The 16,264-nt window shown below is 33.6% G+C and overlaps 1 protein-coding gene across 1 annotated transcript in view; it reads left to right on the top strand.

Moving 5' to 3' along the window:
• Window positions 1–16,264, top strand: part of SNTG2 (syntrophin gamma 2) — a 204,934-nt gene that overhangs the window by 171,420 nt on the left and 17,250 nt on the right. Inside the window, exons 12-14 of the mRNA XM_057371854.1 lie at window positions 2,280–2,396; window positions 8,955–9,026; window positions 12,228–12,470. Of these exons, the coding sequence (XP_057227837.1) occupies window positions 2,280–2,396; window positions 8,955–9,026; window positions 12,228–12,470 (432 nt within the window). The remainder of the gene's footprint in view (window positions 1–2,279; window positions 2,397–8,954; window positions 9,027–12,227; window positions 12,471–16,264) is intronic.

Below are 16,264 nucleotides of genomic sequence, written 5' to 3'. Positions count from 1 at the left end.
TTTTAGTTTAACTTTATGTAGAAGGACTGCTTGCCTTATCTACCACTCCTTCCCCAATAGTTGTACTCTTCAAAATATGCCATCTACCACTTGTTTTCGAAAAGACACAAAAAAATTATTTGGGGTACCTCCATAGTGCCTTGTGGTATGATACTGGTTCTTAATTTGCAGGTCAAGCTGGCGTCTCTTGTAGATTCTTATCCCACTTTAATTACATAATTKTATCTCTCTGTTGATTTTCTTTCTTCAGTTCCCTCCTGAGTGTTTTGCATCATTTACTTTTCATAACTGTTTAACTAAAAATACTATATACAAAATGTACTAACTGCTTTATTAAATTTAACACATGTTAAATTTCCAGTCATTGCAACATCTAGTTGTTTTTTTTTTTTGCTGTAGGAAAACAATAAGTGCAAATAAGAACTTTCATTTATCTGCTATGATTAGATTACATTTTATTAGTGACTTGTTTTATCTCCTTGTAATGAGTGCCATTGCTCATTTTCTTTATACAGGAACTTTTGTAAAGTGTRTTAGAATATGTTAGAAACTTAATAATATACCAATGATGTATGGCAGTTTTCAAACAGCAGTGAAAGCAATGCTGAGAGTGGGACAGTTTGTAGTATTGTGCCTTATGAGCACTCCTGAATACTTCAAATGACAGTTTACAATCAAAAAATTTGMATAGTTTTCATCCCAGGACTACCATTCCCACCCACGTACTGAGATCCAATTAAAATCTCAGTAACCCTGTAAACCACAGACAGCTTGTTACTGAGTACCAGCACTTGTTTGCTTTTGTTCCATACAGATTTTTGTTTAACAGAATAATTATTCTTTCTTCATTTCTGAGGTCTAAATAAACCAGTCAGTTAGAAAGATATGTAGAAAGAAAGTAAAAAAAACATGAATTTATATTGGACATGAGTATTTTTGTCTGTATTATTTGATATTACAACCCTGATAAATTGAATATATATCATTTGTGGTAGAGTATCAGAAATAATATAATATATTTTGATAAAGTAGTGCGTTGTCTGAACACCCTGTTTCTACACTTCTGCTGACTACTGTAGAAACAATGTTTTAGTGGGAGTTATTAAATTTACAGAATAGCAAATCAGGAACTTGAAGGGTTATTGAATTTATTGTGTTATTTCTTAGATGTCCTTAAAATGTTAATGCTGGAGCTCAGTAGAACAGTATGTCTCAACATTCTGATTTATTCTTCACTTATTGATAAATTGATTAATACAAGACATAATTGATATGTTAGATACCAACATTAGAAAACAATGTGAGGTTTTCATAATACAAATATGAGCATCCATCTATACTATTAGCTAGTGCTTTGCTATTTCTGCCCCTGTAACTCATTACTGTCTGTAAGCGTAGCCTTAGTTGAAAATGAGCAAGCTGCTCAGCTATGCTTGTACATTCAGATTGGTGACTCACTCTTGATTKAAGTACCTGTTTCAAGAGCAATATATTCCTCTTAATGTATGCAAAATGAAGCCTAGATTGTTTTTTCTTTGTTATTTTTCAGTAAATACATTCATTACATTCTGCTACCACACTATGGCATTATTACTTATGACATTCCTTTATAAATTWGCATTTACCTCAAAAAGGAAGAATGCAGTTTTATTTCTTTATTTCATTTTTTCTTAGCATTAATTTATCTGGAAAATAAAGGCATGCATTGTAACACTGTTAAAATTATGTAACCACTGAATTTGATATCTAATTATTTGAAAACATAAATGAGATAAAGAGTGTATGAAAAAAGTATACAAACTCTGAGAGACAAGTGTGATAAACACTTTGTTAACAGTTGCAAACATGAGCTTGGAGAAAGCTGTTTGATTTCAGATAAGTCTAGTGATTTGTTCAGAGGTATTTCTTTYGAGGTACATGTCATAGGAATGTCAGCATGTGCAAGTTTTGACACTGCTGTAGATAACGTATTATGGATTTCATAAACTGCTGAAAGACTCTAGTGCATGTAKGTCTTTCTGCTCAAGTGAGGGTCTTCTTTGACCTGCATAGGTGSCTTTTAAAATAGGGATTATTTCAGGTAAGATTCAGTCTACCTGTACTATAAGTTTAAGTCTCTTCAAGGACTTCTGRCACACTGGCACAATACTGTACACCTCAAGAATATGGAAGTGATTGGAAGGCAAATGTGAAGTAGATGATACATCCCCTTCTACTAAAACCACTCTTATGATCCACTGAAAAATAGTGCTTTAATTTTCAATTATTTTCTTTTACAGGTCATACATATGGGATGGGTAAATGAGAGACTTGAAGGAACTGATTCATCTCAGCTGTACAAATTCAAGTTTCTGGCCCTGAAGGGTTCATCCTTCTACATTTTCAGCACTCCACCGGTAAAAAAATTAATATTTCTGTGGCAGTTTCATTGTAAATGGAAACCTGTTTGTTATCCTTTATCAAATGAAGTTGTCRGCTGAGATTTCCATGTAAATTTAAGCCTCAGATGCCACTGAATTTCAATGCACTATAGATATTTAGCCTCTTCCAAGGTCCTCTGAAAAGCTCACTGTACCTGGATGGTTTAAAGAAGTTCTCAAGGTCAGGTTTTATTTTGGTTGGTTAGGCCTACTATTTCTTACCTTATTTATTCTAAGGTATTTTATAGATTTAATGRGCTGGTAGTTACTCTGTTTTCTGAAAGATACGTCATGAAATAAACCATCCATAGTATTGGATTATACTTGGGGATTTTCACACAAACAAGGGAACAAAGTGTTGCAGACAATCCAATGCTAAGTTCGGTCTGAACAAATCTTGCTTTGATAATTTATATACCTSATAGCAAGAATTCTATTTCACAACAGGTAACTTATCTAATACTTTTCCAAAAATTGATTTAAAAGGATGAAATGGAAATGAGATGCAGAATTTTAAACTGTTAGACCTATTTTAAACTATTAAAATTTCCCATACTTATCACATGGTAATATTTAATCCTTTCTTTTTTTCTTCAGAAAASTTTTGCTTTAAACAAATCATAAAGAATAAAATGTGGAATTAGAATGCAATTTCAATTATACAACTTGCTTACAGATTGCTCAGAAGGTGCTCAGTTTCCCAGCTGGTCTGCTGATCCAAAGAAAATCTCATCCTTTATATGTGCAGTYTCTGCAGCACCTTTGGGAAGTACTTAATTTTCAAAGTTATTTATGAACCTCAATGAAATGCAATAAGTAAAAATTTTGCCTCTCTAGACAGAAATTATTAATCAAATTATTCCAATTCTCCAAACATTCTATAATAGCCAGTAGTATCCTTTTTTAAATGAGGTAACACACCTGGGAAAGGCAGAGTTTTTCACCCTCTAGAAAACAAGGGCTTAATATGTTAAGCAGAGGAACTAAAATTTGATTCAATTACTACAGTCTAATGAAAATGTAAAAACTATGCAGAAATATTAAACWAATAAATAACACACCACATGAATGATTTTCTTCTATAAATTTTACTTACTGTTTTCCAACMTGTTTCTAAGACACATGTTTGATATAATTAAAGCTATACATCTGTATGATACTAATTTGGTATAAATTACTTCATTTACCATGTTCAGCACTCTACTAGGAGCAGACAAGTGGGGACGACTGGTCTATTGGTTATTTGACAGAATCTATTGTACTCTTCCATTTTTTTTTGTAGGAACCTTGGTTTTCAAAAAATGAACAAAGAGGAACAACACAGGGGTATATCAATATTATGATACACCAGTAAATTTGACACAGTCTCTAAATAATAAAACCTGTTGACCAGCTTTCTTGCTTTTTAATCATTCTGCAATTGCAGGGGGAAAAAAACCCAAAAGCTAACACATCACGAACACACTGTGTTTGGGCTGATGCTGAGCAGGGCTGAGGCAGTCTTTCTGTTCTCACTGCTCAGCCAACAAACTGCCTGGGGCTGGGACAGGCTGCAGGCAACATGGCCAGAATAGCTAATTTCAATAGACCAAAAGGGATTTCATGCAGTGTGAAACATCATGCTCAGCAATAAAAAATGGGGATTTGGTCTTCAAAAGTAGCCATTGCTTGGAGACTGGCTGGGGATTGGTCTGCATGGGGAGAGCAGTGTGTGATCGCCTTTGTATTAATTGATTTCTTCCCCTTCCACCCCTTACTAAGCTGTCCTCTTCTTGCCCCATGCATTTTCTACTTTTGCTTTTCCTGTTGTCTCTCCCATCCCATGGCAGGGGGATGAGGAGCTGGTGAGGGGCTGTCTGGGTGTCTGGCTCTGTGACAGGCTCAGCCAGGAGTTGGGGCTTGGCTGGCAAGGAGCCTGCCCTGCCAGACCCTGGGGAGCTCCCTTGACACTGGCTCTRTGTCAGGTGTCCCAGCTCTGCACCTGGAAACACAGGTCTCCACACAAAACTGGGCATAGAGTTCTTCCACTGATTTCACAGATATTTGATGGTATTGCTCTTAATATTGCTCCTGCTGAGGTTTTGGGTTTTTTACTATCTTAACTGTGAGGAAATAAAAAAGGAGTGTTCAGTCACAAAAACACARATGTTTCAACTTGCTTGATCTTTAGAAGATGAATGTTTAAAATATTTTATTTCAGAGACGTTGCTATTGCTGTTTGTGTTCTGAATCAATGCAGCATATCAGTGTATGGATATAGCGTGCACAGAGCATATAACCTTTAAGTTCAACACTTACCTTTATCCATAACTTTACAACTGCCTGTGAAAGTATCTAGTACAATTTCCTCTCTTTTTCTATTTCATTGTGTGTGAAAGATGATGTGAATGTAAATACAGCTGCTAATTTTTGTAAGAGTGGCTCTGTAGACTTCTAGAACCAGATTCAGTGTTCAGATAAAATAAAAGAGTATGCTATGTTAATTTGATTTTAGTGAGTCTTGAAGAATGATTCTCTTTTACATTCACCCCATATTCCTTTATTTAGTGATTATCTCTGAGCAGGCATGAAAGTGTTTTATGCCTATTTTAAAGTTGCAGAATTCTCTTCTAGGAAATAACTTTGTGAGGTAATTGTTTGATGCACGTGTGTGTCAAAATGACTTAAACTTTGTTTTCTCTCTATTTTAAATCATAACTTTTTTAAGAAAATCCAATGATTAACACACATTTAAAGGTAAGTATATTTAGAATATGAGTTTGATGCTCAGATCACCAGGTCTAACTATATAAAGCTATATTTTACTGGTTTGTTTATTTTCCAAACTCTGCAGTAACACCTGTGGTTTAAAACCCACAAGGAAATTGCAGAAATACRTCCTGAAGTAAAAAGTACTTCTGTGACACTTGGGACTTTTGTATCTCTACATACCTTTTTCAGTCTCTCATCATAGACTTAAAATTGTAACTACAGGTTCCTGKTTTTTTGTGACTCTGTTTGTTTTAATTATCTTTTTGATCAGCTCAGTGTTACCTGTGAGCTTATATATGTCTTATTTTTGCAATCTTCCTGAAAGGATTAACATAGCTAAATGTCTACAGAACCAAGTATTTAATRTATACTGCATTGGGTCAGCTAAGGAGTTGGTCTGCAATAATAAAAATAACAACATTCAGCTCCTGTCTGTCATAAATTCATACATTAGACAAACACAAATTAAAGTAGAACCTTACTGAATGCTATTTGAAACTCTCATGTATTTTGACATGGTTTCTGACACTTTCAGAACTAAATTCATATGAATGCAAGTATGTCTTAATAAGTCATCTGTTCTGAATATACCTGTTTAAAACACTTTGTCAAATGCTTCATAAAAAAAATAATAAAACTGTCATACTAAAATAAYCCCAAGAAATTGCAATGTATAGAATACCTGCAGGAACAATTCCAAGGGGAAATAATGAGAAAAACTATTTTATTGCCTAAGAAATATACTTCAGTATCTTATTTATCTTAGTTACTTATTACGCAGTTATTAAATGTGTGATGATGGATAACTTGCAATAAACTGGAACTTTCTTYAAATCAGATGAAGAATATTGCAGTTTTTGTGAACTTTTCTGACTATTTCCAGCTTTTCTCCTTGACCAGGAGTGTATGACTATAATGTAGGATTTGTTTTGTTTTGTTTTTTTTTAAGTAAAGTAGTCTGTAATAATRATATTTTAAACTTAGACATACTACAACAATTCTGATAAAAATATCAATAATTTCAACTATTTCTTTAGATTCTAGTAGTGCTTTTTGATATGTTTCTTTGGCCTCAGCATGTCATTTGTYTTCTGAGCCCCTTGCACACAATGATATTCAGGCTGTTTTACTCTGTAAGTAGGGTAGCCTTTCTCTGACATGCACAGTAAAATAATATGCAGGTGGCTCATACAGGTGCCAGCAGTTGTCTCCATTAAACCTTTCTCTGCTGACAAAGTCATATGAAGTTACACAGCATTAAAGGATTACAGATAAGCTCAGGATAATGGGAATAAGTCTGAAGTATTCAGAGTGACATTAATGGCACAGCAGTATCACCATTGTCCATCATTAATGGTGCAAAGAAGCCCAACAGTTAAAATTAATCTTCAGGAAGCAATACAAATGATATGAGCAAATGAAAGTCCATATCCCAACAGCTTTCAGGTCATAGCCCGTGTCACTAAAGTCAGTTTCATAAACAGCAGATGAATCGATGCTTGTGTGTTTATGTCTAGCCACTTACAGCAACAAATTATTCTCCTTCTGTTAAATGAGATGGAAAAGAATCTTTCCCTTTKAGACATTCAAGACCAAACAATGAACTAGCCCCCATTCCATTGAAACCTTATTTAGCAAGAAGCATGAATATCCTTTGGAGGATCAACAGTAATGGGGCAAAACATGTATTATTTAATTATTTTGTTTTCAAAACAGCCATCAAAGTACAAAATATTTCTCTGGAAATAAGATTGAGGAAAGACCTGCAGTAATTCCTCTATCTGAGCATGTTTAAGTGTTTGTTTCTTTATGAATTAGCTGTAGAATTCCTCTGTTTCAGTTGTTTCARAACTTATGCTATTTCTTACTTGTACAATAATTAAAAAGCAAAACTCAATTAAAATATTGAATTGAGCTTATGAGAAGAAAAATAGAAATGGAAACCTAAAAAATAGAAATGTATGGCTTCAAAAATTGCTACTTTTTCTGAAGTGATGGGAGGAAGCGTTAATGTCTAAATTTCTTTAAATTTATTTTCTAGACCAGTTAACATTAGATTTAAATTTGAAAAAGTTTTTTTTAAGTAGTACTTTGTACTTTTATTATGTAATTTTAAAATTATCTGTATCATTTTGAGCTTTAATTTATGAGACATTTCTCATAATAAAACAAAGTGTGTAATGTGTTTATGTATTCTAGTGCATGTGTTTTATTCAAGTGATGTTTGCCATTTAATTGCTAAGATATAAAACTGTGAAATGGAGAATTCTAGAATGTGAGTCCCTCTGTATGCTGAAAAGGTGTGGTGCTAGAACTCCCTCTTCTMGAGTTCTTCAGTCCCATTTCAGTGAGGTGATTCATAATACCTAAGTTTAATTATCTCAAAAAAAATTAATCTAAACCTTAGAGAAACTGGGAGAAAGCTAGAATATTAAGAATCAAGTCAGATTGTTAAGATTAGAAAGACACTAACACCAAGTTCACATTACTCTTTCAAACGACTCTGCAGTAACAATTAATAACCAGTAGAAGTCTCATCAGGTGCCTGTAAGTGTTGCAGTGGTTTGGAATATCATCGTGTATTACAATTCTGTTTAACAGCTTAGAATTTTAAAATGCATGAAAATTAAACTTTAAGRTAAATTTTAAAAGAACCAAAACATCTTGATCTCCATGCACATCTTCAGGAGAAGTACTGTATTTTTAAAGGCAAACTATGTGCTGTTGTGAACACAGAGAAAAAGAATTTGTTATTGAATTTCATAAGTTTTTTTCTAGTTAAGTTTCATCCACAGAAGCCAGATGTTGAACAAAAAAGTTGTTTGTTTTTTTTTACCTGAATAGTTGTGGGKKTTTTTTTCTGCTTTCTTCCTTTTGGGTGAGAGGTGGGAATAGGACAAAGCTGTATCAGCCCTAGAATTTTAAAGTATCCAAGTTCTATTAGAGCTACCAAAAAACTTATTTCCATATGCCAAAAGCCTCCGAATTACTCAGTCAAATCCTTCATGTGTCTATGCAGCCTTTCCTGTGCATTCCCAAAAACTAGACTTTTGTCTAAAATACATAAGTGAAAATAATATGTATTCCCCTTGAACTTTTCCTATGCATGAGAAAATTTCCTTGAACTACATAGGCAAGGTACTGTTTCTAAAATGAAACAGATGATCACATTGTGTCATGAAGTAGAATTTTGGTAAAAACTTCAAACATCAAACTGGCTGTCAAATTTTAACAGCCTGTCATGTCAACAGATTAAGTAATGAAATCAAAAGAAAAGGAAAAAAAAGAAAAAGGTGTTTTCATATTATAAAGCACACATCCTTAATCTCAAATATTGCAGTCACAGAATTGTTTTCATCTTTTTGAGTTATTGACACCCTAGTGYATGTAAACTCAAAACTGAATTCAGGAATACATTTTGATCTGTTGATTGTATTTTTCAGAATTGAGACATGAAGCTGAATGATTCTGTTTGAGACTGAATTCTCTGTGTTAACATCTTGAGAAATAAATATGATTATGTAACTATACACAGKGATTGCAAAGAGTTTTCTATCATACTAGGAAAAAATAATGGAATTATTTCACGYCTTTTAATTCCTGCTTCTGTAAAAATTTAATGCTATTTGACAGTCTTTTCTAAATGCTGAGTATTAAATGTAGTGATGTGCCTGTATTTAAATTATCCAGTACAATAAAAATGGAGGAAAACTCTAGATTTTTCATCTGAACATGATTTTCTAATAAGGAATGTTGCTAATATTTTTTTTTAATATATTATAGGTAAGCACGCTGGACTGGGTACGAGCTGAAAAAATCTATAACCTCTGTGAGGTTCTATTTAAAATTCACAAGGTAGGTTTCCCAACAGTTCCAATKATATTATTTAGTAAAAATGTTTTCCTTTTCTGTTGATGATAAGCTCAAGTTAATCTTAACTAGGAGTAGATAACATTYAAATAGTTAATCTGTTTTCAATATTAGAGCTGGTTGTATGAATATCAGTGAGACACATTGCTAAGCATAATGATTTGTGTTTTTCTTAGTGAGTCAAATTTTCAAGCAAATGTGATGAAAAATGTTCTTGMTGTAAGTCTTGATTCATAGAAAGGTAATTCTATTTAATTTCAGTAATTACAAATATRAAATTATGTACTTTTTTATCATATGTATTGATTGTTGGATCAAGTATTATAGTTGATTTTGCTTTACAAAGGGCAACATGTTGGATTTGTGTCCCATAGCATTCATTTCGTTCTCCCAGCTACACACAGTTTTGTTTTCTGTCTTGCTTGTCCTGATCATAAATTTGGAGCACAATCTTAGCACTTTGTTCAAATAACTGACTTGCAGAATATATTTTCTAATAGATTAATTTTTTTTCTCCAACAGCTAATCAAAAACTGCTTTGCAGGTGAGATAAGGATACTAGATGAGAGCCTGTTTGTCTAGGAGAGCAATAGCAAACATTTTCAGAAAAAAAATAAATTCTGTCTTTTCAGATAAAATACTGTTTCACTGAAAAATTAAAGCTTATCTTTAGTTCTCACCTGTTTCTCCTTTGACAATGCACTGATGCTGTGGAAAAGGCAGGTTGTTTTCTCTCTTACCTGTAACAGATCCTGGACTGAGCCACAAGTGATCAAGGTTTTTGGTTGGCATTGGTGGGGAGGGTTTGTTTTGTTTTGGGGTTTGTGGGGTGTTTTGCATTGGTTTTTTGGTTTTTTTTTTTTAATTTGTTGGGGTTTTTTTCTGATGCACCAGTTAGTCAGGACAAGCARAGGAAGTGGTTTGGCTCTGCCATGCCAGGAAAGCAGCAGTCCTTGAGTTCAGGAGTGGAGCTCAGCTCCAGGATGCGAGGCACAGGAGCAGAGCCATATGACATTCTTTAATGTGATCATGTCTCCAGCTGGGAACATGAGCAAATTCAGGACTTGCCCATCACTGAGACACCAACAAAAAGCAGATGTTTTGTCACAGATGATGCAGTTGGCCTGCTTAATATTTTTTATGATTTTACTTTTGTTTCATAATTAAGTCAGGCACACATTTCGCCTTTTGAGAAGATTTTGCTATAGCTTGGCTTTTGTGGTTTTTTTTTTTTTTTTTTTTTAATTTTTATGCTGAACCTCACTACTTCCTTAAATATTATAGTGATTTCAAGGATATTCTGTCCTTAATACAACTTCTACAGTACTTTTCTATTAAGAAAAAGAAGTGAGGAAATAAACTACCTAAGATTCAACTCTGTAATGTTCTTGACATTTTAATAAATGAATGCTTAATTGCCAGTCTTCATGAATACATTAGCTAAAGAGCAAAAGCTCAAATTGAACTCTTTAACCTCTTTTCTGTTGATTCTTTGGTATAAAGAACAATGAGGCAAACTGAGAAAATCTGAAAAAGTTAGGGAGAAATTTATGAGATTAATGCTTCTGCATTATATATGACAGGGTTATGTTATAAAAGCTGACATTTGGGGAGGGTGTTCCTAAGGATTTTCAGAAGGTGGTTAGAACTAACGCAAAACTATGTTGTTGTACTTCTCCTGAAAGATGGATTTTAAGGAGAGGTGCTCTTGTAACATACCTAATGGTAAGCTTCTCATCTATGTTTATTATGACCCAAGAGTTAGACATGGAAAATCAGAATCCAGTATGGAACTTAAATTTTAAAACAGAATGTTTTATATATTTCAGATGTGTGTGTATGTGTACATATATATAAATAYRCACTTGMATAGAAAAGCRKGCACATACAAATATGTGAATTAAAATTTATATATATATAACACATACTTGCATATTTTTGGATATTTGGTGGTAACAACCAGATGATTTGAAATGTAATGTCTTTTATCATGACATTATGATGTTTTTAGTCCTATAGCTTGACTTATAATTCAAACTTTTACTGTTATCCTGAACATTTTTAAAAGTCATTTGTTGTAAAAACATTTTATTTTCTTTTATTTGCTGGTATTTTTGCATACAAATTTTAAAAATACTAATACAGTAGTCTACAAGTCAGGATATGCATCACTGAGTCTTGAAGCAGATGTAATAATACCTGTAACTCCGTGGCTGATGAACACCAGAATATATGCAGGAATTTTTCTCAACAGTGCAAAGGAGTGTTGTAAGGTAACTTCAAGCTTCACGTCTRTTCTGTACTCACATAGCTGCAGGGCCAATTTTGACAGCACAGTGCTACTCTGGTGGCAATATGTGCTACTCCCAAGATGCCACATGAATCGTTGCTTATTATTTTATTCTTTCAGTCTTTTGTGCCCCCTGATATCACAGAGAAATGGAGATAGAGAAGGGCTCTGTCTGATAAACAGAAATTTAAAAATATGTTTAACTTGGAAATTCGGGCTGTGAAAGTATTAAGTTGTGTAAGTAGTAGCTTTTTAGTTCACTTTTCCTCTATATTTATGTTAATCAATGAAGTCTTRCAATGTCAGGGAAGTTTCTTGCCTTAATTTGTTTACATTTACAAAACATTCTATTACAGGGATATATTTTATTATGAAARTTTAATGTGAAGTTACTTCTTTATCTTGAAGGTGATGGCAGGATCTTGCTTCAGTCTCCTTGTAGTTACAGAACAGCATTGACAGATATCASAGCACATGCTCATGTTTTCATTTCCAGAATTAGCTCTGAGGTGGYTGATAAATTACTCCATTCCTTGGAGTTTAGCATATTGGAACCCAATTAGAATGGAGCAATTATAGTSTCCTGTAGAGCTGGTRCAYGGCTCCTGGAATGCATTTAAACAAWTCAGGGATTTCCTTCTTTTTCACRGTAAACAATATAYTGGTAGAAATTGAAGTTATATATGTAACACTTTATTTTGACTATTTTGAAACTGSAGTAGTAGCTTRGAATASATTATAGASGGTRAAGSAAATAAGAAGCWGAGAGAAGTTGTCTTTGACATAATTATTTAACTCCTAGAAYAYTTCTTCARGGTAATTATTGACATAATKCCATAGTATATCAAAGCACCCATCACTTACAGAAGACAGTGTTGCTTCAACTCTTTTGCCAGATGAAGAMTCACATACTGAAACATGTCTTTCAGCTCTGGCTTGCTGATGATTGCTGGCTACAAGCAAACTTGTATTTAGGTATTCACCAGGACTTCGATCTTGAAGACCAGAGGCCCTATTGTTTCAGTGTTATGGTTGGACATGGCAAGAGTCATTATTTCAATGTAGAGCTGGGCAGTGAATTGGCAATGTGGGAGAAATCATTYCAAAGAGCGATTTTCTTGGAAGTTCAAAGAACAGGGGTAAGTGGTGAATAATTTAAATAGTTTAATCTGTAAAATAAGTATAACAAAATTAGATTGTTTGTATGTTTAATAATTGCGTAAGATTGATATCGTCTGTGACTTAGGATCTGAGTACATTAAATGCACTGAAGACTTCTTCAATTGCAGACTTTGGATTTAGAGACAACTGAAGGGTTTGTGACATTCAGATCCAGGCAGCCTACAAGMAGTTCAGTTCCTGTGTCTCCTTCCTGCAACGTTACACAAAATGTGTTTTCTAGTCATTCTTTAGTGGCATTATGAATTGATCTTGCAACAAGTCAAAGTAGATTTAATCAGAATAGATCTTAGAGGCTGTGTCCCCACTGGAACTTGGTCAGAGAATAGTTATCTTTCCATTTACCTTTCTATCACAGCTTACCTAACTCTTCAAACTGCCTGATTCCTGAAATGCTCAGAACTTTGGCTCTCTCATTAACTTTGCCATCAAAACACACTCATTCTTTCTAGGCCTCTCTGGGAATTAAATGGTGCCGTAAAAATAGCAGTCTAAATTGCTCTTGGAGGCTGAGRAAAAATCCACTTGAAAAGAAAAAAACCTCGCAGAAATTAGGCAATCTGAATAGGAAGTAATAGTCATTTGTAGGTTATGATTCTGTTAATTCTTCATGGTGAACTGAGAGATTGAGTAAAATGTGATTGGCTGATCACAGTRCAAGCATTGTGAGCTGCAGATAATATACTGAGATTGCAAAAATATTAAATACAGTTGACAATTCTATATTTTTTTTTATTCTGTGATGACTGCAAAGCATATATGAGATAGAGGTATACATAGAAGTCCCTTTAAGAATGGAAATGGCACCGAATGCTAATTTCAGAGCTCATTTCTGAGACAAACATTTAAGCAAAGGAAATATTCTCCTTACATTCAGGTGAGATATTAAATAGCATTTAGATTAGGTTAGATTTATAGCATCATTAAAAGATACTCACCAGTTTGTTACAAGAAGCACTCAGTTTAATTACACAATTAAGTTTTAGATTGTTTTCATTATGCACAGAAAGCTTATTATAATTCCAATTTAACTGGTCACCTTTGAAATGGTGTTAGATTCTAATTCATTTTCACATTGATGCAAAAAACACACCATTCTCCAACACAAAGAAAGGTTCTGAGAGCCATACAGATTAATTATAAATATATTTTCAATAATTATTAATAATTCAGCAATTCACATAACAGATGAAAAGCAAGCAATGCATCTATGGAAWTTTTTTTTAAAAGCAAGAGAATGTACCAATTTACAAGGCTATTTAACTAAAAGTTGTTTCTATATTCTGTATTCTAAACATGAATAATATAAAAACCCATTATTTCTAAAAATAGAAGATATTCTTAAAATTGCATTTCTTTATATTGTAAGAATAAATCTAAATAATTTCATATAATATCATATATGTTATATATATATATATATTTTTATATTTATAAATCAAAATATTTAGATAAAAATTATGTCATGGGAATCTAGTTTTGTTATTATTTTCCAGAGGAATTTATAGATTGGAATAAGGAAGAAACTCCAATAGAGCTGGTGAGGGACTTTTAAAAGAGCACGTAGGGATAGAATAAGTGGTAATGGCTTTAAATTGTTAGCATGTGGGTTTAGATGCCATGTTAGAAATAAAGGCTATACTTTATTTTATTTAAGRGGGAGTGATAAGGCTCTCTCTCTGCCCAGAGAAGCCCCATTCCTGAAGGTGTTCAAGGCCAGCTTGGACAGAGCTCTGAGCAGCCGGGTCCAGTGGAGCTGTCTGTGCCTATTGGGGCTGGGCTCGTTTTAGAGCCCTTCTAACCCAAACCATTCTGTGATTCTTTTAAATCTGTCAAGAATTTACTATCAAGTAATTTCAGATTTAGAGAGTAGTATTACTTTAGAATATTGATGCTGGATTTCCTATTTTTAAAGGTTGGTGTTCCCTGTTATTCTCCACCCATGATTTATAAGAATCAGTCAGGAAAACAAAATCTCAGTCAAAGCATCATTGATTCCGAACTGACTATTGTACGCAGGAATGTCTCTTGATGATATTTCTGATTAAATTCCCTCTTCAACTGTGAAATACCAGAATTATAAATCGCCAGAGAAAAAAAAAATGTTTCTTATTATGTAATAACAAACTATCAAAATGAAGTCATTGTTTTTGCTGAAGTAAGCTAGTAGAGTTCTACTGGTTCTACTAAAACAAGCAATGTCAGCTTGATTACTGTGAGTGCCACTGAGAATCTGCCTCAGGTATGTGAAAATGTACTTGGGATAATCTACAGCTAAGAAACAACATTCAAGTCACTGTTGACTCTTGCTTTTCTTTGTGGAAAAATTAGTTGCTGCAAAACCATGAAGCAATTGTTCAGACACAGAGATGAGGAAGCACAATCTCTTCCTGACATAAGACAAGGCTAAAAAACACAATTTGAATTTTCTCTGCTAAAAGATAACCATTTCTAAGCTGTTGCCTTTAGATTTTGTCCTCCTGCCTCCATTTTTCTCACTGCATTTTCCTACAACCTGTTTAAGCCAAAAACTGCCTGTTCAGCAGGGGGGGTAGCAAGTTTTTTTTTCTTCTGTCAGATTTACTTTAGCCATAGGTTCATATTCCATGGAGAATGCYATGGCCAAGAGTAGGCATCCACCACTACATTATCCTTGCCTTGCCAAGGAATAGCTGAGCCTACAAGTTCATGTCTTCCTATAGGAACACAATTCCCCGCAGAGTAAAATTCGCTTCGTCCCACATGTGCATGTAATCCTGGTATCTGAGTGGTGTTTTAATGCCTGATCTCAGTGGTGTCAACAGATTCTGAAAAGAGTCTGTCCAGCAAGAGCTCTACTAAGCAAAACATTTGTGCAGTTAGCTGCTACAATGTCAYGAGCATTACAAATTAAAAAATACAAATAGATCAAATAGTTATCTCAATAGATGACCTAAAGGCAAAAATTTCAAGCCTGACAGTATCCTGAGAAAGCCAGCATTTAAAACGTAAATGTATTAAATCTAGGTGTTATTTTGTAAAGCACTGAGCTAGTCCTACTTCTACTGAAATAAATAGCTTTCTTTGAAAATTGGTGAAAATATAATGGCTCATTATAATGACCCATCATTTGAGTCCTTTGAAAAATCTTTTAGTGCCAGAATGTCTCTTGCATACATATATACTGAATCACAAATGTGCATCAGTGTATAAAAAAAGCCAACTAAAATGTCTTCTTGAAATCAACAGATTACATAAGACAATGCACTTTTTATACTGATACCAGCAATGTAAAAAAAAGTGTAGTTTTGGGGCATTAAGCTGTAATTCCTTTGGCTGCAGCAACAGCAGATCTTGAAGGAATTTATGAGATTTTTAATCAGATCTGCTTTGTTTCAATTAGGTGTTTTTGTTTGTATCTATTAATAATTAGCAAAGTTCGTAAATTTTTAATTGTGACATGATKAATTCCTTAAAGTTATGGGCAAATGAGTGCATCTGCCATGGTTTTTAAGTGAAAACAGTATTCGTTTGACCGCTCTCACTGCAATTATTTCACTGATCCCTTTTTTACCAATGTCAAGAATAGGAAATCACCTGAGCTTTAGTAGTCTGTTCTAGATGAATTTTCTGAAAACTCTYATACTTTTGATGAATAACAGATTTCATTGTTTTCATTTTCTTACATATAATGTGAAYTCAGAGTGACTATGCTTTCAGTGTACTTTATGAACACGTTCTGAAAGTTTTGCTTTTAAAAAAAAGATTATATATA

This window comes from Malurus melanocephalus, unplaced genomic scaffold (assembly GCF_030028575.1).
Source record: "Malurus melanocephalus ecotype Western Australia unplaced genomic scaffold, MMel_1.1 scaffold_6, whole genome shotgun sequence".
Taxonomy (NCBI): domain Eukaryota; kingdom Metazoa; phylum Chordata; class Aves; order Passeriformes; family Maluridae; genus Malurus; species Malurus melanocephalus.
Note: the sequence above shows the minus strand (reverse complement) of the source record. Positions and strands in the feature narration are given on the sequence as shown.